Source organism: Ranitomeya imitator, chromosome 1, assembly GCF_032444005.1.
Source record: "Ranitomeya imitator isolate aRanImi1 chromosome 1, aRanImi1.pri, whole genome shotgun sequence".
Classification (NCBI taxonomy): Eukaryota; Metazoa; Chordata; class Amphibia; order Anura; family Dendrobatidae; genus Ranitomeya; species Ranitomeya imitator.
In genome coordinates this window covers 129,196,402-129,219,955 of record NC_091282.1, presented here as the reverse complement: position 1 = coordinate 129,219,955, position 23,554 = coordinate 129,196,402, and the positions used below count along the sequence as shown (strand labels likewise).

Sequence of the window (23,554 nt, the reverse complement as noted above, 5' to 3'; positions counted from 1 at the left end):
ATGCACTCCGTTAACGCTGCTATTAACCTTGTGTGACAAACTTTATACAATTGATGCTGCCTATGCAGCATCAATAGTAAAAAGATCTAATGTTAAAATATAAATAAAATAAAAAAAATCATTATATACTCACCCTCTGTCGGCCCTCCGGATCCAGCCCAGGCCTTTCCCCCTCCTCGCGACGCTCCGGTGACCGGTCCATGCATTGCGGTCTCGCGAGATGATGACGTAGCGGTCTCGCAAGACCATACGTCATCATCTTGCGAGACCGCAATGCACTCTTGGGACCGGAGCGTCGCGAGGAGCGTCAGTAAACGCCTGGGTAGGATCCGGGGGGCCGACGGAGGGTGAGTATATAACTTTTTTATTTTAATTCTTTTTTTAACCGGGATATGGTGCCCACATTTCTATATACTGCGTGGGCTGTGTTATATACAACATCTCTGTGCTATATACTATGTGGGCTGTGCTATATACTATGTGGCTGTGGTATATACTACTTGGCTGGACAATATACTACATCGCTGTGCTCTATACTACGTGGCCTGTGTTATATACTGCATGGGCAGTGTTATATACTACGTCTCTGTGCTATAAACTACGTGGCTGTGCTATATACTACGTGGCTGTGCTATATACTACGTGGCTGGGCAATATACTACGTGGCTGGGCAATATACTACGTGGCTGGGAAATATACTACGTGGCTGGGAAATATACTACATAGCTGTGCAATATACTACGTGTCTGTGCTATTTACTACGTGGGCTGTGCTATCTATTACGTGGCTGGGCAATATACTACGTGGCTGTGTTATATACTACGTGGCTGTGTTATATACTACGTGGCTGTGCTATATACTACGTGGCTGTGCTATATACTACGTGGCTGTGCTATATACTACGTGGGCTGTGCTATACGCTACTTGGCTGTGCTATATTTCCCTGCTGTATCTGTGCATCATGAATCGTGGTATGTGTTAAAGAGGGGGGCCCACTGAGACTCTTTTGCCCGGGGCCCTCAAAAACCTGGAGCCGGCCCTGGCTTCACTGATTGGTCGCGGCCGGCCGCGACCAATCAGCGACAGGCGCAGTCCGCCCGCGAATTAGCGCGGAATTTGAACCACGCTTCGCTAATTGTTCGTGGTGGGCTGGCCGAATCCTGTGTATAAATTGCATTATTCTGAAAACTTCATAAATAAACTACATACATATTCTAGAATACCCGATGCGTTAGAATCGGGTCACCATCTAGTATAAGTATATACAGTACAGACTAAACGTTTCGACACCTTCTCATTTAAAGATTTTTCTGTATTTTCATGACTATGAAAATTGTACATTCACACTGAAGGCATCAAAACTATGGATTAACACATGTGGAATTATATATTTAACAAAAAAAGTGTGAAACAACTGAAATTATGTCTTATATTCTAGGTTCTTCAACGTAGCCACCTTTTGCTTTGATGACTGCTTTGCACACTCTTTGCATTCTCTTGATGAGCCCTGTCAGGTTTAATAAGTGGGATTTCTTGCCTTATAAATGGTGTTGGGACCATCAGTTGTGTTGTGCAGAAGTCTGGTGGATACACAGCTGATAGTCCTATTGAATAGACTGTTAGAATTTGTATTATGGCAAGAAAAAAGCAGCTAAGTAAAGAAATAGGGATTTTTGTGTACTCACCGTAAAATCCTTTTCTCCGAGCCATTCATTGGGGGACACAGACCGTGGGTGTATGCTGCTGCCAATAGGAGGCTGACACTAAGTGATACAAAAAAAGTTAGCTCCTCCCCTGCAGTATATACTCTCCTGCTGGCTCTCAGCTAACCAGTTCGGTGCAAAAGCAGTAGGAGATCAATAACAATATATGAGCGTATAGCATGTCATATTCTAAAAAACAAGCATAAGCTAATAACAGGGTGGGAGCTGTGTCCCCCAATGAATGGCTCGGAGAAAAGGATTTTACGGTGAGTACACAAAAATCCCTATTTCTCCTTCGCCTCATTGGGGGACACAGACCGTGGGACGTCCCAAAGCAGTCCCTGGGTGGGGACAACAATAGATCAGGCCCTGTGTAACCGCTACTTACAAGTGCGCCACCGCGGCCTGCAGAGTCCGCCTGCCCAGACTCACATCTGTGGAAGTGTGGGAATTATAGTGCTTCAAGAATGCATGAGGACTGGACGAATCCGCAAGCTTGCAGGCGTGCCTTGCTGACGCCTGGTGCCTAGAACCCTTGATAGACAGGGAGATAGGCTGACATCTAGCACGGAAGGACTCCTGGATGGTGAAAAGAATTCACCATGTTATCATGGTCGATGAAACGGCTAAACCCTTCCTGAAAATGTCAGGAAGCCTTTCTCTACCGTCAGGAAGCCCAAATATAATGTCCAACCTTCAGAAGGACGCTGTCCTCAAGACGTACCTACTCAGAGCACTCACTTCGTCCAGAATATGGGGGATCTTATTCCATTTTGTGGACTGGAGCCAAAAGAGATGAGGGAAGAACTATGCCCTCATAACAGTGGTAATACAGTACCACCTTGGTAACAAGGGATGGAGATGGCCTGAGGACAACCTTGCCTCGAAGGTAATAAGGGAAAAAAATCTGAAAGAGCAGAGAAGCTAGCTCCGAAGACTCGTCAGAGTGAGAATATCGCAGAGGAGAACGGGATGACTTTCCCTGATAGTAAAGTCTGCCCGGATGGAAAAAGGAGCCTACTGTAAGGCTCCTAGGAATAATAAGGTCCCAATGATCTAACGGTATGCGATAGGGAAGAACTACGTGTGAAAACTCCCTGTGAGAAAGTCCCTACTTGCAGTTGTGCTGCGATAAGGCGAGAAGATACTGGCTCCGCAAACAAAAAACGGACGTGGTCAGTGCGGATCTCTGAGGATCACTGGGGCCCCTTTCTGCTTCCGAGAGGCTTTCGGAAGCAGTGGAAGAGGAGTTATGGAAACTGGTACCACGGCAGAACCAGAGCATGGAGAGCGATGGCTCTTAGATCTCGAGGCCGAACCACGAACTCGAGTACATTGGCCTTCAGTCTGGATGTCATCCCACCTACAACTGGAGAGCTCCAGTAAGGACAGATCTGATGGAAGACTTCGGGGAGAAGTTCCCACTGACTTGAGGCGGAACCCTGACGGCTGAATTTGTTTGCCGTTCAGAGTTCTACTTCTGGGATATATACTGCCGAGATCACCGAATAGACTTCGGCCCATCAGAGAAAGTGAGGTACCTCGGTCATGGCGCCTGATCGTGGGTACCTGCTAGATGACTGACGTAAGGCACCGCCGTGGCATTATCCAATTGAATTCGGATAGGGTGACCGGCCAGAAGGCAGTGGACCTGATGTAAGACTACCGTTCAGATCTCCAGAACAATGATGGGGAGAAGAAGACTGGCATTGGTAGTTACTAATAACCATTGAACCGGGAGAAAGGCCCTGGATAAAGAAGGAGCTCAGAGACTATTGTCTGAAAGTCTATTTGACTTGCTGAAAACGAGCGGAGCGAAGGAAACCGCTTCCATTGTCGTCACCATTTTTCCTCAGAACTCTCTTAGCAAATCGAATGAAATGAGGGGTGAGTAATCAAGTCCTCAGAACTCTCCTTGCGCGAGCTCCCTGTTGAAGGGCCATGACCTTGACTCGAGGAAGAATTACCATCCTTCTAGAAGTGTGCAGGATCATCCTCAAAAAGGATATCTGCTGGGCTGGAAATGAGGAGAACTTGTCCAAGTGTAGCTGCCAGCCCAGGAGAGAAGGTATCGCAAGAGATATAGACGACTCAGCGTAGTCCTGGAAGGGCGGCTAGACAGACCAAACAGGGCAGGACGAGCACGCCTCTAGAGTGCAAGAGAAACATGTCATCCGCCATGACCCGAGCGAACACTCTGGGTGCGGAAGCAAGGCCAAAGGACAAGGTTGTGACATGAAAATGCTGTTGACGAATGGAAAGGCGAAGGAATTTTTGCAGAGGTCAAGCAACCCGAATGTCGATGGATGCCGGAAACTGCACCTTTTTCTGTTGAAGTAATGGCTGAGCGGAGGAACTCCATCCAAAGAAGGAGGACCATGTCAAAGGTTGTTAGAAGTTTGAGGTCCAGGGTCGATCTTACTTTTCGTTCCCCTGTTTGGAACCAAGATCCCTTAGATCTAGACTGTGCTGGACAATCCTTATACAATCCTTTGTCAGACTCCCGCTCAAAGGATTTGATTGGCCAGTTGTTGCTGGTGTGAATCAAGGTAGTTAAGGTCTCCAGCCAGGAGACCATTGCTCTAGCAATCCATGCGGCCGCTAGGGAGGATAGAGCGCTGGAGTCGAAGCCGCAAGACGGAACGAACCAGATTTGCTATCTGACAGTCCGTGGTGTTTTTAATTGATGACCCATCAGGTAGGGATACTGGTAGGAATACCACAGGAGATTCTACCCGGTTAATCTGCCCCATGGCAGAATGTGCGGCTGCATCCAGCAGGTCATAGTCTCTTGCCATCTCCTCTTTTCACGGTGCAGAGATAAAAATTAGGCACCCTCGATCCATCAACCTCTTAACAGGGAAGTGGAGAGGAATTGTCCGCCTTCTTGCATCATCCACTAAATAGTGGTGATGCAGAGGGGGGAGCTCGTACGCCAAAAAAGGGTGCCTCTATATGTCCACAGAGTACAGGTCTCCAGGTGGACAGGACAGGTTGTCTGGCGTTAGGCCTGGATGCAGAAGAGGAAACATGGAGACGACACTCCGTGTGCTCGTCTGTTGATGGTGTGGGGAGATCGGTGCCCTTTAAAGGACCCGTCGCCCTTAAAAAACAGGCCAGGCATGGCATCCCACGTAGATGCTTCTGTCCAGTGAATCGCTTATCCGAATTGAATGGCAAATGCTCTCGAGGGAGTTTAGTCTCTGAAGCTCTGGCAAGCTCAGGCAATATCCAATCCATATTCAGAGCCTTGTCGTCATCAAATCATTGGTGAGGGAGCAAGAAATGAAAAACTTCCATTTTCTAGATGCCTGTATGTTTCTAGACGCCTGCACGTTTCTAGAATACTTGCGGCCCCTGCTAGCCGACGGCTCCCATGTAGGATAGGGACCATGTATATTGGTCCTGCGAGCACTCCAAACACAGAGGGTACACAGAGGGATTCAATCTCTTGGTCAGAGAACCATGGATTGGTCAGTGAAGAAGTCCACTGAGGGGAACTAGAGGATAAAGCTGGGGTCGGCGGCGGAGGGCTCCTCGGACTGATCAAGCGCCTTTAAGACCAGGGAATACTGGTCATGCGCCTTTAAGACCAGAGAATACTGGTCATGCGCCTTTAAGACCAGAGCATACTGGTCATGCGCCTTTAAGACCAGAGAATACTGGTCATGCGCCTTTAAGACCAGAGAATACTGCTCATGCGCCTTTAAGACCAGAGAATACTGGTCATGCGCCTTTAAGACCAGAGAATACTGCTCATGCGCCTTTAAGACCAGAGAATACTGGTCATGCGCCTTTAAGACCAGAGAATACTGGTCGTGCGCCTTTAAGACCAGGGAATACTGGTCATGCACCTTTAAGACCAGAGAATACTGGTCGTGCGCCTTTAAGACCAGGGAATACTGGTCGTGCGCCTTTAAGACCAGGGAATACTGGTCGTGCACCTTTAAGACCAGGGAATACTGGTCATGCACCTTTAAGACCAGGGAATACTGGTCGTGCACCTTTAAGACCAGGGAATACTGGTCATGCACCTTTAAGACCAGGGAATACTGGTCATGCACCTTTAAGACCAGGGAATACTGGTCGTGCTCCTTTAAGACCAGGGAATACTGGTCATGCACCTTTAAGACCAGGGAATACTGGTCATGCACCTTTAAGACCAAGGAATACTGGTCATGCACCTTTAAGACCAGGGAATACTGGTCATGCGCCTTTAAGACCAGGGAATACTGGTCATGCGCCTTTAAGACCAGGGAATACTGGTCATGCGCCTTTAAGACCAGAGAATACTGGTCATGCGCCTTTAAGACCAGAGAATACTGCTCATGCGCCTTTAAGACCAGAGAATACTGGTCATGCGCCTTTAAGACCAGAGAATACTGCTCATGCGCCTTTAAGACCAGAGAATACTGGTCATGCGCCTTTAAGACCAGAGAATACTGGTCGTGCGCCTTTAAGACCAGGGAATACTGGTCGTGCACCTTTAAGACCAGAGAATACTGGTCGTGCGCCTTTAAGACCAGGGAATACTGGTCATGCTCCTTTAAGACCAGGGAATACTGGTCGTGCTCCTTTAAGACCAGGGAATACTGGTCATGCACCTTTAAGACCAGGGAATACTGGTCATGCGCCTTTAAGACCAAGGAATACTGGTCATGCGCCTTTAAGACCAGGGAATACTGGTCATGCGCCTTTAAGACCAGGGAATACTGGTCATGCGCCTTTAAGACCAGGGAATACTGGTCATGCGCCTTTAAGACCAGGGAATACTGGTCATGCGCCTTTAAGACTGGGAATACTGGTCATGCGCCTTTAAGACCAGGTACTTCCTTACCCGGGTACTGATGTAGAGTCGATGTGCCCCTTTAATGCAAAAATACTGTCACCCCAGTGTGAGCTGGACGGGTGGACCAAGATGGCCACCGGGAGCTGCAGAGTTGATAAAATCTCGCAGAGAGCGAGAAGCGCCAATTTGGGGGGCGGAGCCACAGACACGATGTTGAATAGGCCCAAGCCGGGGCCTAAATTTCTGTAGCCGGCGGACGTCACCAGTGGGTCGTTCCAGGCAAGACTTCCAGGATGCGGCCTACAAATCGGCCGAAGCCGGGGACTAAATTTTTGCAGCCATCCAGAGCGTTACCTCAGAGAGGTGGGCCACAGGAAAGTGGCTGAGGCTGCCTGTCAGCATGTGAATATCCCACTGAAGATGGATCCACTTCACCATCGGTGCGCGTCCCGGCATGGAGCCGCCGCGGATGTGGGTTTCAGCGCTGTTCTGTGCAGCGTGGACGGTGCAGGGATAAGCCTCAATCCATCATCCCTTTGTTAGGGAGGTGGAGAGGAACCGTCCGCCTCCTTGTGCCATCCGCTTTCACAGTGGTGGGACAGTGGGGGCTGCTCGGACGCCATAGAGAGGGGCCTCTGTACAGCCACGGAGTTCAGTCCGGGTGGACAGGGCCAGTTGTCCGGCATTAGGCCTGGCTCCAGGAGAGGATACATGGAGGCAACACTCCATGTGGTCGCCTGCTGCTGGTGTGGGGAGATCGGGACCATGAAAGGAACCGTCGCCCCTGAAGTGAGCTCAGGCATGGCTTCCCACGTCGCAGGAGAGGGTACGGGGAGGTATACTCGCCGTGCTCGCCTGTTGATGGTTCGGGGGAGATCGGAACCTTGAAAGGAACCGTCGCCCCCTTCACTCCGTTAATTAAAAAATAAAAATTTTACAGAAAAGTAAACAATAAAATAAAAACGTTGGGGTCTGAAACAGACCCATGTGCCTCCTACAGACACTAAGCAAGAACTGGTTAGCTGAGAGCCAGCAGGAGGGTGTATACTGCAGGGGAGGAGCCGAGAGCCAGCAGGAGGGTGTATACTGCAGGGGAGGAGCTGAGAGCCAGCAGGAGGGTGTATACTGCAGGGGAGGAGCTGAGAGCCAGCAGGAGGGTGTATACTGCAGGGGAGGAGCTGAGAGCCAGCAGGAGGGTGTATACTGCAGGAGAGGAGCTGAGAGTCAGCAGGAGGGTGTATACTGCAGGGGAGGAGCTGAGAGGCAGCAGGAGGGCGTATACTGCAGTGAGGGAGCTGAGAGCCAGCAGGAGGGTGTATACTGCAGGGGAGGAGCTGAGAGCCAGCAGGAGGGTGTATACTGCAGGAGAGGAGCTGAGAGCCAGCAGGAGGGTGTATACTGCAGGGGAGGAGCTGAGAGGCAGCAGGAGGGCGTATACTGCAGGGGAGGAGCTGAGAGTCAGCAGGAGGGTGTATACTGCAGGGGAGGAGCTGAGAGGCAGCAGGAGGGCGTATACTGCAGTGAGGGAGCTGAGAGCCGGCAGGAGGGCGTATACTGCAGGGGAGGAGCCGAGAGGCAGCAGGAGGGCGTATACTGCAGGGGAGGAGCCGAGAGTCAGCAGGAGGGTGTATACTGCAGGGGAGGAGCTGAGAGGCAGCAGGAGGGCGTATACTGCAGTGAGGGAGCTGAAAGCCAGCAGGAGGGTGTATACTGCAGGGGAGGAGCTGAGAGCCAGCAGGAGGGTGTATACTGCAGGAGAGGAGCTGAGAGCCAGCAGGAGGGTGTATACTGCAGGGGAGGAGCTGAGAGGCAGCAGGATGGCGTATACTGCAGGGGAGGAGCTGAGAGTCAGCAGGAGGGTGTATACTGCAGGGGAGGAGCTGAGAGGCAGCAGGAGGGCGTATACTGCAGTGAGGGAGCTGAGAGCCGGCAGGAGGGCGTATACTGCAGGGGAGGAGCCGAGAGGCAGCAGGAGGGCGTATACTGCAGGGGAGGAGCTGAGAGCCAGCAGGAGGGCGTATACTGCAGGAGAGGAGCCGAGAGGCAGCAGGAGGGCGTATACTGCAGTGAGGGAGCTGAGAGCCAGCAGGAGGGTGTATACTGCAGGGGAGGAGCTGAGAGCCAGCAGGAGGGTGTATACTGCAGGGGAGGAGCCGAGAGCCAGCAGGAGGGAGTATACTGCAGGGGAGGAGCCGAGAGCCAGCAGGAGGGAGTATACTGCAGGGGAGGAGCTGAGAGCCAGCAGGAGGGAGTATACTGCAGGGGAGGAGCTGAGAGCCAGCAGGAGGGAGTATACTGCAGGGGAGGAGCTGAGAGCCAGCAGGAGGGCGTATACTGCAGGGGAGGAGCTGAGAGCCAGCAGGAGGGCGTATACTGCAGGGGAGGAGCCGAGAGCCAGCAGGAGGGTGTATACTGCAGGGGAGGAGCCGAGAGCCAGCAGGAGGGTATATACTGCAGGGGAGGAGCTGAGAGCCAGCAGGAGGGTATATACTGCAGGGGAGGAGCTAACTTTTTTTGTATCACTTAGTGTCAGCCTCCTATTGGCAGCAGCATACACCCAAGGTCTGTGTCCCCCAATGAGGCGAAGGAGTAAAACGAGTGGCTATCATTACTTTGAGAAATGAAGGTCAGTCAGTCTGAAAAATTGGGACAACTTTGAAAGTGTCCCCAAGTGCAGTGGCAAAAACTATCAAGCGCTACAAAGAAACTGGCTGACATGAGGACCACCCCAGGATAGGAAGACCAAGAGTCACCTCTGTTTCTGAGGATAAGTTTATCCGAGTCACCAGCCTCAGAAATCGCAGGTTAACAGCAGCTCAGATTAGAGACCAGGTCAATGCCACACAGAGTTCTAGCAGCAGACACATCTCTACAACAACTGTTAAGAGGAGACTTTGTGCAGCAAGCCTTCATGGTAAAATAGCTGCTAGGAAACCACTGCTAAGAACAGGCAACAAGCAGAAGAGACTTGTTTGGGCTAAAGAACACAAGGAATGGACATTAGACCAGTGGAAATCTGTGCTTTGGTCAGATGAGTCCAAATTTGAGATCTTTGGTTCCAACCACCATCTTTGGGCAACGCAGAAAAGGTGAACGGATGGACTCTACATGCCTGGTTCCCACCGTGAAGCATGGAGGAGGAGGTGTGATGGTGTGGGGGTGCTTTGCTGGTGACACTGTTGGGGATTTATTCAAAATTGAAGGCATACTGAACCAGCATGTCTACCACAGTAACTTGTAGCGGCATGCTACGCCATCCGGATTGCGTTTAGTTGGATCATCATTTATTTTTCAACAAGACAATGACCCCAAACACCTCCAGGCTGTGTAAGGGCTATTTGACCAAGAAGGAGAGTGATGGGGTGCTACGCCAGATGACCTGGCCTTCACAGTCACCAGACCTGAACCCAATTGAGATGGTTTGGGGTGAGCTGGACCGCAGAGTGAAGGCAAAAGGGCCAACAAGTGCGAAGCATCTCTGGGAACTCCTTCAAGATTGTTGGAAGACCATTTCCGGTGACTACCTCTTAAACTCATCAAGAGAATGCTAAGATTGTGCAAAGCAATCATCAAAGCAAAAGGTGGCTACTTTGAAGAACCTAGAATATAAGACATAATTTCAGTTGTTTCACACTTTTTTGTTAAGCATATAATTCCACATGTGTTAATTCACAGTTTTGATGCCTTCAGTGTGAATGTACAATTTTCATAGTCATGAAAATACAGAAAAATGCCGGGCGTGACCAATTAGCGAAGCGTGGTTCAAATCCCGTGCCAATTCGTGGCTGGATTGCGCTTGTCGCTGATTGTTCGTGGCCGGCTACGTAGTATGTAGCACAGCTACGCAGTATATAGTACAGCCACGTGGTATATAGCACAGCCCACGTAGTATAGAGCACAGACTACGCAGTATATAACACAGGCCACATAGTATATAACACAGCCACGTAGTATATAGCACAGCCACTGCGCACGTAGTATATAGCACAGCCACAGCGCACGTAGTATATAGCACAGCCCACGCAATATATAACACAGCCCACGTAGCATATAGCACAGCCCGCGTAGTATATAACACAGGCCTTGTAGTATATAACACAGCCACGTAGTATATTGCACAGCCACGTAGGAAATAGCACAGCGAGGTAGTATATAACACAGCCCACGTAGTATATAACACAGCCCATGTAGTATATAGCAATGTGGGCACCTGTTATGGCTGGCAATCAGGCAACACAGCGTGCAGTAATCAGCGCACATACAGAGATCTGGCAATAACCAAAAACAATAGGACGAGCTCTGAGACGTGGAATCTCTGTAGACTGCAGTACCTGATCTATCCTCACACAACTATAAGCAGCAGTGGATTGCGCCTATCACTACCTATGCAACTCGGCACTGCCTAGGGAGCTGACTAGCCTGAAGATAGAAATACAAGCCTGACTTACCTCAGAGAAATACCCCAAAGGAATAGGCAGCCCCCCACATATAATGACTGTTAGCAAGATGAAAAGACAAACGTAGGAATGAAATAGATTCAGCAAAGTGAGGCCCGATATTCTAGACAGAGCGAGGATAGCAAAGAGAACTATGCAGTCTACAAAAAACCCTAAAACGAAAACCACGCAAAGGGGCAAAAAGACCCACCGTGCCGAACTAACAGCACGGCGGTGCACCCCTTTGCTTCTCAGAGCTTCCAGCAAAAGATAATAGCAAGCTGGACAGAAAAAACAGAAAACAAACTAGAAGCACTTATCTAGCAGAGCAGCAGCCCAAGGAAAGATGCAGTAGCTCAGATCCAACACTGGAACATTGACAAGGAGCAAGGAAGACAGACTCAGGTGGAGCTAAATAGCAAGGCAGCCAACGAGCTCACCAAAACACCTGAGGGAGGAAGCCCAGAGACTGCAATACCACTTGTGACCACAGAAGTGAACTCAGCCACAGAATTCACAACAGTACCCCCCCCTTGAGGAGGGGTCACCGAACCCTCACCAGAACCCCCAGGCCGACCAGGATGAGCCACATGAAAGGCACGAACAAGATCTGGGGCATGGACATCAGAGGCAAAAACCCAGGAATTATCTTCCTGAGCATAACCCTTCCATTTGACCAGATACTGGAGTTTCCGTCTAGAGACACGAGAATCCAAAATCTTCTCCACAATATACTCCAATTCCCCCTCCACCAAAACAGGGGCAGGAGGCTCCACAGATGGAACCATAGGTGCCACGTATCTCCTCAACAACGACCTATGGAATACATTATGTATGGAAAAGGAGTCTGGGAGGATCAGACGAAAAGACACCGGATTGAGAATCTCAGAAATCCTATACGGACCAATAAAACGAGGTTTAAATTTAGGAGAGGAAACCTTCATAGGAATATGACGAGAAGATAACCAAACCAGATCCCCAACACGAAGTCGGGGTCCCACACGGCGTCTGCGATTAGCGAAAAGCTGAGCCTTCTCCTGGGACAAGGTCAAATTGTCCACTACCTGAGTCCAGATCTGCTGCAACCTGTCCACCACAGAATCCACACCAGGACAGTCCGAAGACTCAACCTGTCCTGAAGAGAAACGAGGTTGGAACCCAGAATTGCAGAAAAATGGAGAGACCAAGGTAGCCGAGCTGGCCCGATTATTAAGGGCGAACTCAGCCAACGGCAAAAATGACACCCAATCATCCTGGTCAGCGGAAACAAAACATCTCAGATATGTTTCCAAGGTCTGATTGGTTCGTTCGGTCTGGCCATTAGTCTGAGGATGGAAGGCCGAGGAGAAAGATAGGTCAATGCCCATCCTACCACAAAAGGCTCGCCAGAACCTCGAGACAAACTGGGAACCTCTGTCAGAAACAATATTCTCAGGAATGCCATGTAAACGAACCACATGCTGGAAGAACAAAGGCACCAAATCAGAGGAGGAAGGCAATTTAACCAAGGGCACCAGATGGACCATTTTAGAAAAGCGATCACAGACCACCCAAATGACCGACATTTTTTGAGAAACGGGAAGGTCAGAAATGAAATCCATCGAAATATGTGTCCAAGGCCTCTTCGGGACCGGCAAGGGCAAAAGCAACCCACTGGCACGTGAACAGCAGGGCTTAGCCCTAGCACAAATTCCACAGGACTGCACAAAAGCACGCACATCCCGTGACAGAGATGGCCACCAGAAGGATCTAGCAACCAACTCCCTGGTACCAAAGATTCCTGGATGACCGGCCAGCACCGAACAATGAAGTTCAGAGATAACTTTACTAGTCCACCTATCAGGGACGAACAGTTTCTCGGCCGGACAACGATCAGGTTTATTAGCCTGAAATTTCTGCAACACTCTCCGCAAATCAGGGGAGATGGCAGACACAATGACTCCTTCCTTGAGGATACTCGCCGGCTCAGATAACCCCGGAGAGTCGGGCACAAAACTCCTAGACAGAGCATCCGCCTTCACATTTTTAGAGCCCGGAAGGTATGAAATCACAAAATCAAAACGAGCAAAAAATAACGACCAACGGGCCTGTCTAGGATTCAAGCGCTTGGCAGACTCAAGATAAGTAAGGTTCTTATGATCAGTCAAAACCACCACGCGATGCTTAGCACCCTCAAGCCAATGACGCCACTCCTCGAATGCCCACTTCATGGCCAGCAACTCTCGGTTGCCCACATCATAATTACGCTCAGTAGCAGAAAATTTCCTGGAAAAGAAAGCACATGGTTTGAACACTGAGCAACCAGAACCTCTCTGTGACAAAACCGCCCCTGCACCAATCTCAGAAGCATCAACCTCGACCTGGAACGGAAGAGAAACATCAGGTTGACACAACACAGGGGCACAGCAAAAACGACGCTTCAACTCCTGAAAAGCTTCCACGGCAGCAGAAGACCAATTAACCAAATCAGCACCCTTCTTGGTCAAATCGGTCAATGGTCTGGCAATGCTAGAAAAATTACAGATGAAGCGACGATAAAAATTAGCAAAGCCCAGGAATTTCTGCAGACTTTTTAGAGATGTCGGCTGAGTCCAATCCTGGATGGCCTGAACCTTAACCGGATCCATCTCGATAGTAGAAGGGGAAAAGATGAACCCCAAAAATGAAACTTTCTGCACACCGAAGAGACACTTAGATCCCTTCACAAACAAGGAATTAGCACGCAGTACCTGGAAAACCATTCTGACTTGCTTCACATGAGACTCCCAATCATCTGAGAAGATCAAAATGTCATCCAAGTAAACAATCAAGAATTTATCCAGATACTCACGGAAAATGTCATGCATAAAAGACTGAAAAACAGATGGAGCATTGGCAAGTCCGAACGGCATCACCAGATACTCAAAATGACCCTCGGGCGTATTAAATGCCGTTTTCCATTCATCTCCCTGCCTGATTCTCACCAGATTATACGCACCACGAAGATCAATCTTAGTAAACCAACTAGCCCCCTTAATCCGAGCAAACAAGTCAGAAATCAATGGCAAGGGATACTGAAACTTAACAGTGATCTTATTAAGAAGGCGGTAATCAATACACGGTCTTAGCGAACCATCCTTCTTGGCTACAAAAAAGAACCCTGCTCCCAATGGTGACGACGATGGGCGAATATGTCCCTTCTCCAGGGACTCCTTCACATAACTGCGCATAGCGGTGTGTTCAGGTACGGACAAATTAAATAAACGACCCTTAGGGAATTTACTACCAGGAATCAAATCGATAGCACAATCACAATTCCTATGCGGAGGTAGGGCATCAGACTTGGACTCTTCAAATACATCCTGAAAGTCCGACAAGAACTCTGGGATGTCAGAAGGAATGGATGACGAAATAGACAAAAATGGAACATCACCATGTACTCCCTGACAACCCCAGCTGGTTACCGACATAGAGTTCCAATCCAATACTGGATTATGGGTTTGTAGCCATGGCAACCCCAACACGACCACATCATGCAAATTATGCTGACCAGAAAGCGAATAACTTCCTGATGTGCAGGAGCCATGCACATGGTCAGCTGGGCCCAGTACTGAGGCTTATTCTTGGCCAAAGGTGTAGCATCAATTCCTCTCAACGGAATAGGACACCGCAAAGGCTCCAAGAAAAATCCACAACGTTTAGCATAATCCAAATCCATCAGATTCAGGGCAGCGCCTGAATCCACAAACGCCATGACAGAATACGATGACAAAGAGCACATTAAGGTAATGGACAAAAGGAATTTGGACTGTACAGTACCAATAAAGGCAGAGCTATCGAACCGCCTAGTGCGTTTAGGACAATTAGAAATAGCATGAGTAGAATCACCACAGTAGAAACACAGCCTGTTCAGACGTCTGTGTTCTTGCCGTTCTACTTTAGTCATAGTCCTGTCGCACTGCATAGGCTCAGGTTTACTCTCAGACAATACCGCCAGATGGTGCACAGATTTACGCTCGCGCAAGCGACGACCGATCTGAATGGCCAAGGACATAGACTCATTCAAACCAGCAGGCATAGGAAATCCCACCATTACATCCTTAAGAGCTTCAGAGAGACCCTTTCTGAACAAAGCCGCTAGTGCAGATTCATTCCACAGAGTGAGTACTGACCACTTCCTAAATTTCTGACAATATACTTCTACATCATCCTGACCCTGGCATAAAGCCAGCAGATTTTTCTCCGCCTGATCCACTGAATTAGGCTCATCGTAAAGCAATCCCAGCGCCTGGAAAAATGCATCAACATTACTCAATGCAGAATCTCCTGGTGCAAGAGAAAACGCCCAGTCCTGTGGGTCGCCGCGCAAAAAAGAAATAATAATCAAAACCTGTTGAATAGGATTACCAGAAGAATGAGGTTTCAAGGCCAAAAATAGCTTACAATTATTTCTGAAGCTCAGGAACTTAGTTCTGTCACCAAAAAACAAACAAATCAGGAATCGGAATTCTTGGTTCTAGCATCGATTTCCGATCAATAGTATCTTGAATCTTTTGTACATTTACAACGAGATTATCCATTGAGGAGCACAGAGCCTGAATATCCATGTCCACAGCTGTGTCCTGAAGCACTCTAATGTCTAGGGGAAAAAAAAGACTGAAGACAGAGCTAAGAAAAAAAAATGATGTCAGGATTTCTTTTTTCCCTCTATTGGGAATCATTGGTGTGGCTCCTTGTACTGTTATGGCTGGCAATCAGGCAACACAGCGTGCAGTAATCAGCGCACATACAGAGATCTGGCAATAACCAAAAACAATAGGACGAGCTCTGAGACGTGGAATCTCTGTAGACTGCAGTACCTGATCTATCCTCACACAACTATAAGCAGCAGTGGATTGCGCCTATCACTACCTATGCAACTCGGCACTGCCTGAGGAGCTGACTAGCCTGAAGATAGAAATACAAGCCTGACTTACCTCAGAGAAATACCCCAAAGGAATAGGCAGCCCCCCACATATAATGACTGTTAGCAAGATGAAAAGACAAACGTAGGAATGAAATAGATTCAGCAAAGTGAGGCCCGATATTCTAGACAGAGCGAGGATAGCAAAGAGAACTATGCAGTCTACAAAAAACCCTAAACGAAAACCACGCAAAGGGGCAAAAAGACCCACCGTGCCGAACTAACAGCACGGCGGTGCACCCCTTTGCTTCTCAGAGCTTCCAGCAAAAGATAATAGCAAGCTGGACAGAAAAAACAGAAAACAAACTAGAAGCACTTATCTAGCAGAGCAGCAGCCCAAGGAAAGATGCAGTAGCTCAGATCCAACACTGGAACATTGACAAGGAGCAAGGAAGACAGACTCAGGTGGAGCTAAATAGCAAGGCAGCCAACGAGCTCACCAAAACACCTGAGGGAGGAAGCCCAGAGACTGCAATACCACTTGTGACCACAGAAGTGAACTCAGCCACAGAATTCACAACAGGCACCATAGCCCTGTTAAAAAAAGAATTAAAATAAAAATTAGTTATATATTCACTTTCCAGCGGCCCCCGGGTCTAGCGCAGGCCTTTAGCGATGCTCCTCGTGACGCTCCGTTCCCAGTAATGCCTTGCAACAATAACCCGTGATGATGTATCGGTCTCGCGAGACCGCTACGTCATCACGGGTCGTTGCCGCAATGCATTCTTGGGACCGGAGTGTCGCGAGGAGCGGGAAAGGCTGGCGCGGACGATGGAAGGTGTGAATATATAGTTTTGTTTTTTTGTTTGTTTTTTAATATTCTTAACATTATATGTTTTTACTATTGATGCTGCGTATGCAGCATCAATAGTAAAACGTTGGTGACTGACTGGAGGGGAGTAGGGAGGGGCCAATTCACGTCCAGACTGTGCCCGTCGCTGATTGGTCCCGGCCAGCCGGGCGCGACCAATCAGCGACGTGGGATTTCCGTTACAGACGGAAGTTATAGACAAACAGACGGAAGTGGACCTTAGAAAATTATATATATATATTATATATATATATATATATATATATATATATATATATATATATATATATATATATATATATATATATATATATATATATATATATATATATCTCAAAAAAGAAAGAGCACTAAAATCCCACATCCTAGATATCACGGAATGAAATATTCCAGTTGTAAATCTTTACTCATTACATAATGGAATGTGTTGAGAACAATGAAAACATAAAAAACGTAAATCACAACTAATATCCCACGGATGTCTGGAGTTGGAATGATGCTGAAAATCAAAGTCGAAAATGATGTTACAGGCTGATCCAACTTCAGTGGAAATGCCTCAAGACAAGGAAATGATGCTCAGTAGTGTGTGTGGCCCCCACGTGCCAGTATGACCTCCCTACAACGCCTAGGCATGCTCCTGATGAGGCGGCAGATGGTCTGAGGGATCTCCTCCCTGACCAGGACTAAAGCATCTGCCAACTCCTGGACAGTCAGTGGTGCAACGTGATGTTGGTGGATGGTGCGAGACATGATGTCCCAGATGTGTTCAATCGGATTCAGGTCTGGGGAATGGGCGGGCCAGTCCATATCTTCAATGCCTTCATCTTGCAGGAACTGCTGACACACTCAGCCACAGGAGGTCTGGCATTGTCCTGCATTAGGAGGAACCCAGGGCCAACCGCACCAGCATATGGTCTCACAATGGGTCTGAGGATCTCATCTCGGTACCTAAGGGCAGTCAGGCTACCTCAGGCGAGCACATGGAGGGCTGTGCGGCCCTCCAAAGAAAGGCCACCCCAAACCATTACTAACCCACTGCCAAGGTTGTTGCAGGCAGCAGATTGATCTCCACGGCGTGCCCAGACTCTGTCACATGTGCTCAGTGTGAACCTGCTTTCATCTGTGAAGAGCACAGGGCGCAAGTGGCAAATTTGCCAATCCGGGTGTTCTGTGGCAAATGCCAAGCATCCTGTACAGTGTTGGGCTGTGAGCACAACCCCCATCTGTGGACGTCGGGCACTCAGACCATCCTCATGGAGTCGGTTTCTAACCGTTTGGGCAGACACATGCACATTTGTGGCCTGCTGGAGGTCATTTTGCAAGGCTCTGGCAGTGCTCCTCCTGTTTCTCTTTACACAAAGGTTGAGGTAGCGGTCCTGCTGCTGGGTTGTTGCCCTCCTACGGCCCCCTCCTCGTCTCTTGGTGTACTGGCCTGTCTCCTGGTAGCGCCTATTCTATCCTGTTGTTTAAGTGTTCCCTTTATTTTTTTGAGCAGTGTATATATGTGTGTGCATATATATGTATGTACATATACACATACATACACTACCGTTCCAAATTTTGGGGACACCCAGACTCCCACAAGTTTGTTTGGCTTGATGTGCACTCTTTGCGCACCATACGGTCAAGCTGCTCCCACAACAGCTCAATACTCACAGACCATATGACACTTGGATTGCACACAGGTGGACATCCAGTCACTAAGTATGGGCCTTATGAAGGTAACTGCTTGCACCAGAAGTGTTTAGGGGCTTCATAGCAAAAGTGGTGAATACATAAGCACATGACAATTTTTAGTTATTTGATCCCATAAATCTAATTTATGCCTATATTTTTCTCACTTCAGCAACTTAGATTATTTAGTGCTGAGGCATCGCACACAAATCAGATTGCAAAAATATATTTAAACACAGGTTGTAATGTCATAAAATAGATTAAAAGCCAAGGGGGCGAATACTTTCGTAAGCTATTGTATGTGGTCATACTCAGGACTGTGTAGTAAATGATTTCTTCATTCATAAACTGAAAGTTGCTTTATAAGGATCACAACAAGAAACATGAAATTACCTCAATTTTTCTCATTACAAGAAGTCCATCGATGACTTTACCTGGAAACAAAGAAAATAAAGATTACTAAATTACCCCAGAGTTTAACGCATCATATTTTTTTCGAACTATAGGACACAACTTTGTATAAATCAAATCCAAGGTTTAGACAGCAAAATTAGGAACAACATACAGTGTATGTCTTACTAATTAAAACTTTCCTGGAGTTGTAAAGACGTGGAGGGTTCAATATCACTAATTTTGAACACCTTTCTGACATCTGACGTACTATCCCGTCCAGGTGACCTGGGCTCGTATGACCGTCGATGGGATAGTACTTCATATGCGATCAGCCGCAGTTATGGGGGGGGAGCGCATCCGATAGTGGCCGGGTGTCAGTTTATTATCACAGCTGATATCCGGCACTATGTGCCAGGAGCGGTAATGGACCGCTCCCAGCACATTAACCCCCGCAGCACTGCGATCAAACATGATTGCAGCGCTCCGGTGACATAGGGAAGCATCGCGCAGGGAGGGGGCTCCCTGCGTGCTTCCCTGAGACCCTCAGAACAACGCGATGTGAGAGCAGGCACTGGCAAGCCTCCTGCCTGCCTGCAGTGCTCTGCAAAATGTCAGATCAGCGATCTGACACTATATAGTGATGTCCCACCCTGGGACAAAGTAAAAAAAAGTAAAAAAAAAAAAAAAAATAACTCAGTAAAAATATATATTTTTTTTAATTCCTAAATGAGGAAAAAATAAATAAAATAAATATTGTTCCAATAAATACATTTCTTTATGTAAATAAAAAAAGAAAAAATAATAAAAGTACACACATTTAGTATCGCTGCGTCCGTAACGACCCGACCTATAAAAGTGTCCCACTAGTTAACCCCTTCGGTGAACACCGTAAAAAAAAAACGAGGCAAAGAACAATGCTTTATCATCATACCGCCGAACAAAAAGTGGAATAACACGCAATCAAGAAGACTGATATAAACATGGTACTGCTAAAAACGTCATCTTGTCCCACAAAAAACGAGCCGCCATACAGCGTCATCAGTAAAAAAAGTTATAGACCTCAGAATAAAGCGATGCAAAAATAATTATTTTTATATAAAATAGATTTTATTGTATAAAAGTGGCAAAACATTAAAAAAATGATATAAATGAGGTATCATTGTAATCGTACTAACCCGAAGAATAAAACTGCTTTATCAATTTTACCAAACGCGGAATGGTATAAACGCCCCCTCCCCAAAAGAAATTCATGAATTGCTTGTTTTTGTTCATTCCGCCTAACAAAAATCAGAATAAAAAGTGATAAAAAAAAAAAAATGGCATGTGCACGAAAATGGTACCAATAAAAATGTCAACTCCTCCCGCAAAAAACAAGACCTCACATGACTCTGTGGACCAAATATGGAAAAATTCTAGCTCTCAAAATGTGTTGACACAAAAACTATTTTTTGCAATAAAATGCGACTTATAGTGACAGCTGCCAAAAATAAAAACCTACTATAAAAACCCGCTATAAATAGTAAATCAAACCCCCCTTCATCACTGCCTTAGTTAGGGAAAAGTAATAAAAAATTTTAAAAATGTATTTATTGCCATTTTCCCATTAGAGTTAGGGTTGGGGCTAAAGTTAGGGGTTAGGATTACGTTTATGGTTGGGTTTGGGGTGTGGTTAGGGTTATGGTTGGGATTAGCGGTGTGTTTGGGTTAGGGTTAGGGTTGGGATTAGGGTTAGGGTTGTGTTGGGGTTAGGGATGGAGTTAGAATTGGGGGGTTTCCACTGTTTAGGCTCATCAGGCGCTCTGCAAGCGCAACGTCATGCCCGCAGACCATTCCATCATTGCGGTTAAATTTCTCCTGTTACCCTTGGGAAAATAAAAATTTTGGGGCTAATAAAAATAAATTTTGTGGGGAAAAAATGATTGTTTATTTTCACAGCTCAGTGCTATAAACTTTAGTTAAACACTTGGGGGTTCAAAGTTCTCACAACACATCTAGATAAGTTCCTTGGGGGTCTAGTTTCCAATATGGGGTCACTTGTGGGGGGTTTCTACTGTTTAGGTACGTCAGGGGCTCTGCAAACGCAACGTGACACCCGCAGACCATTCCATAACGCCACTTCTTCCCTTCCGAGCCCCGAAGTGTGCCCAAACTTTAGTTTTCTCCCACATATGGGGTATCAGCGTACTTAGGACAAATTGCACAACAACTTTTGGGGTCCAATTTCTCCGGGTACCCTTGGAAAAATACAAAACTGGGGGCAAAAAAATCATTTTTGTGGAAAAAAAATGATTTTTTTTTAAATTTTCACGGCTCTATATTATAAACTTTAGTGAAACAATTAAGGGTTCAAAGTGCATACCACACATCTAGATGAGTTCCTTAGGTGGTCTAGTTTCCAAAATGGGGTCACTTTTGGGGGATTTCCACTGTTTAAACATATCAGTGGCTCTCCAAATGCGACATGGCATCTGCTCTCAATTCCAGCCAATTCTGCGTTGAAAAAGTCAAACGGTGCTCCTTCCCTTCCGAGCTCTGCCATGCGCATAAACAGTAACTTACCCCCACATGTTGGATATCAGCGTACTCAGGACAAATTGCGCAACAATTTTTTGGGCTCCAATTTTTCCTGTTACCCTTGGGAAAATAAAAAATGGGGGGCGAAAAGCTCATTTTTGTGAAAAAAATATGATTTTCTTTATTTTTACGGCTCTACATTATAAACGTCTGTTAAGCACTTGGGGGTTTAAAGTGCTCACCACATATCTAGAAAAGTTCCTTAGGTGGTCTAGTTCTCCAAAATGATGTCACTTGTGGGGGGCTTCCACTGTTTAGGCACATCAGGGGCTCTCCAAACGCGACATGGCGTCTGATTTAAATTCCAGCCAATTCGGTGTTGAAAAGTCAAATGGCGCTCCTTCCCATCCGAGCTCTGCCATGCGCCCAAACAGTGGTTTACCCCCACATATGGGGTATGGACGTAATCAAGACAAATTGTTCAACAACTTTTTGGGTCCAATTTCTCCTATTACCCTTGGTAAAATAAAACAAATTGGATCTGAAGTAAAAGAAATGTTCTTTTTTTTTTTTTTTTTTTTTAAACATTCCAAAAATTCCTGTAAAGCACCTGAAGGGTTAATAAACCCTTGTGGGGTTTTGAGCACCTTGAGGGGTGCAGTTTTAAGAATGGTGTAACTTTTTGGTATTTTCTATCATATAGACCCCTCAAAGTGACTTAAAATGTGATGTGGTCCCTAAAAAAAACAGTGTTGTAAAAATGAGGAATCGATGGTCAACTTTTAACCCTTATAACGCCCTAACAAAAAAAAAAAAATTTTGGTTCCAAAATTGTGCTGATGTAAAGTAGACATGTGGGAAATGTTACTTATTAAGTATTTTGTGTGACATATCTCTGTGATTTAATTGTATAAAAATTCAAAGTTGGAAAATTGCGAAATTTTCATAATTTTCGCCAAATTTCCGTTTTTTTCACAAATAAATGCAGGTACTATCAAATAATTTTTACCATTGTCATGAAGTACAATATGTCACGAGAAAACAATGTCAGATTCACTGGGATCCGTTGAAGCGTTCCAGAGTTATAACCTCATAAAGTGACAGTGGTCAGAATTGTAAAAATTGTCCCGGTCATCAACGTGCAAACCACCTTCGGGTGTTAAGGGGTTAAACTTAGAATAGAATGTACTCAAGTTTTTATTTTGCATTTCCGTGCGGTCGCCACACACCTCAAATCGCCACATGCGGACGCATCCGTATACAATGTATGTCCCTGTGTGTACCCGATGTTAAAGATAGGTACGCAGGGAAACGCATGACCCAGCTGGCAGTAGTCGGAGCTTCACGGAGGAAGAACACTGCCATCCGCAGCGCACAGGAACGCGAACGCAAGTCTAAATCTCGCCTAAGCGAACACTCACCAAAAACCACATGCTTCCCATCCAGCCAATCGCACTTGGAGCAAGTGATGAAAAATTGGCAGCCGTTTGTTCCGGGGCCGCTGTTGGCCTGCGGAGGAAAACACAGGGCATGTTCACGTGTATAATCACCGCAGAGACATTAGTGTAAAACCCCCAAATCAGGAGCGGATATACTATACTTTGTAGACTTCCTAGAATAAGTCACACATGGGGCTAAAAAAACAGGATTTTTGGTTGCTTACCGTAAAATCTGTTTCTCGGAGCCTTCATTGGGGGACACAGAAACCATGGGTGTATGCTGCTGCCACTATGCAAATAAAAAAGTTAGCTCCTCCTCTGCAGTGTACACCCCACCGACAGGAAGTAGGATATTCAGTTAGTGAGAAAGCAGTAGGAGAAGCAACGTGTAAAAGAGAAAGAATAATAACATAATAAACTTTATCTACATAGCGCCAACAAATTCCACGGCGCTCCATAGATTAACAGTTTCAAGCACTCAAAGAGTGTTTAAAGAACTCAAACGTATACAGTAAACAGAGCTGTTCAACTTGGGAGGGTGCTGTGTCCCCCAATGAAGGCTCCGAGAAACAGATTTTACGGTAAGCAACCAAAAATCCTGTTTTCTCTATCGCCTTTCATTGGGGGACACAGAAACCATGGGACGTCCCAAAGCAGTCCCTGGGGTGGGAAAAACAGACTTCCATCAAGTCCGAGGACTCACCACTGCCGCCTGCAGGATCCTTCTGCCCAGGCTGGAGTCCGCCGAAACGTGTGGATGGAAGACCAGGTTGCCGCTTTGCAAAGCCGTTGGCGAAAGCCCTGTGACGTACCGCACTGGAAGCGCCGACTGCCCGGGTAGAGTGAGCCTTTA

The 23,554-nt window shown here is 47.0% G+C and overlaps 1 protein-coding gene across 6 annotated transcripts in view; it reads right to left on the bottom strand.

The window, feature by feature from the left end:
- PPIH (peptidylprolyl isomerase H) overlaps positions 1 to 23,554 on the bottom strand; it is an 82,851-nt gene that overhangs the window by 12,335 nt on the left and 46,962 nt on the right. For all 6 annotated transcript variants that reach the window (XR_011318312.1, XM_069750803.1, XM_069750766.1 and 3 more), the window contains exons 7-8: positions 22,684 to 22,771; positions 18,749 to 18,789 (exon numbers count right to left, since the gene is read on the bottom strand). Coding sequence is in view for 5 of the 6 variants with exons in the window: in XM_069750803.1 (XP_069606904.1) it covers positions 18,749 to 18,789; positions 22,684 to 22,771 (129 nt within the window). In the remaining variant the exon portion in view is untranslated. The remainder of the gene's footprint in view (positions 1 to 18,748; positions 18,790 to 22,683; positions 22,772 to 23,554) is intronic.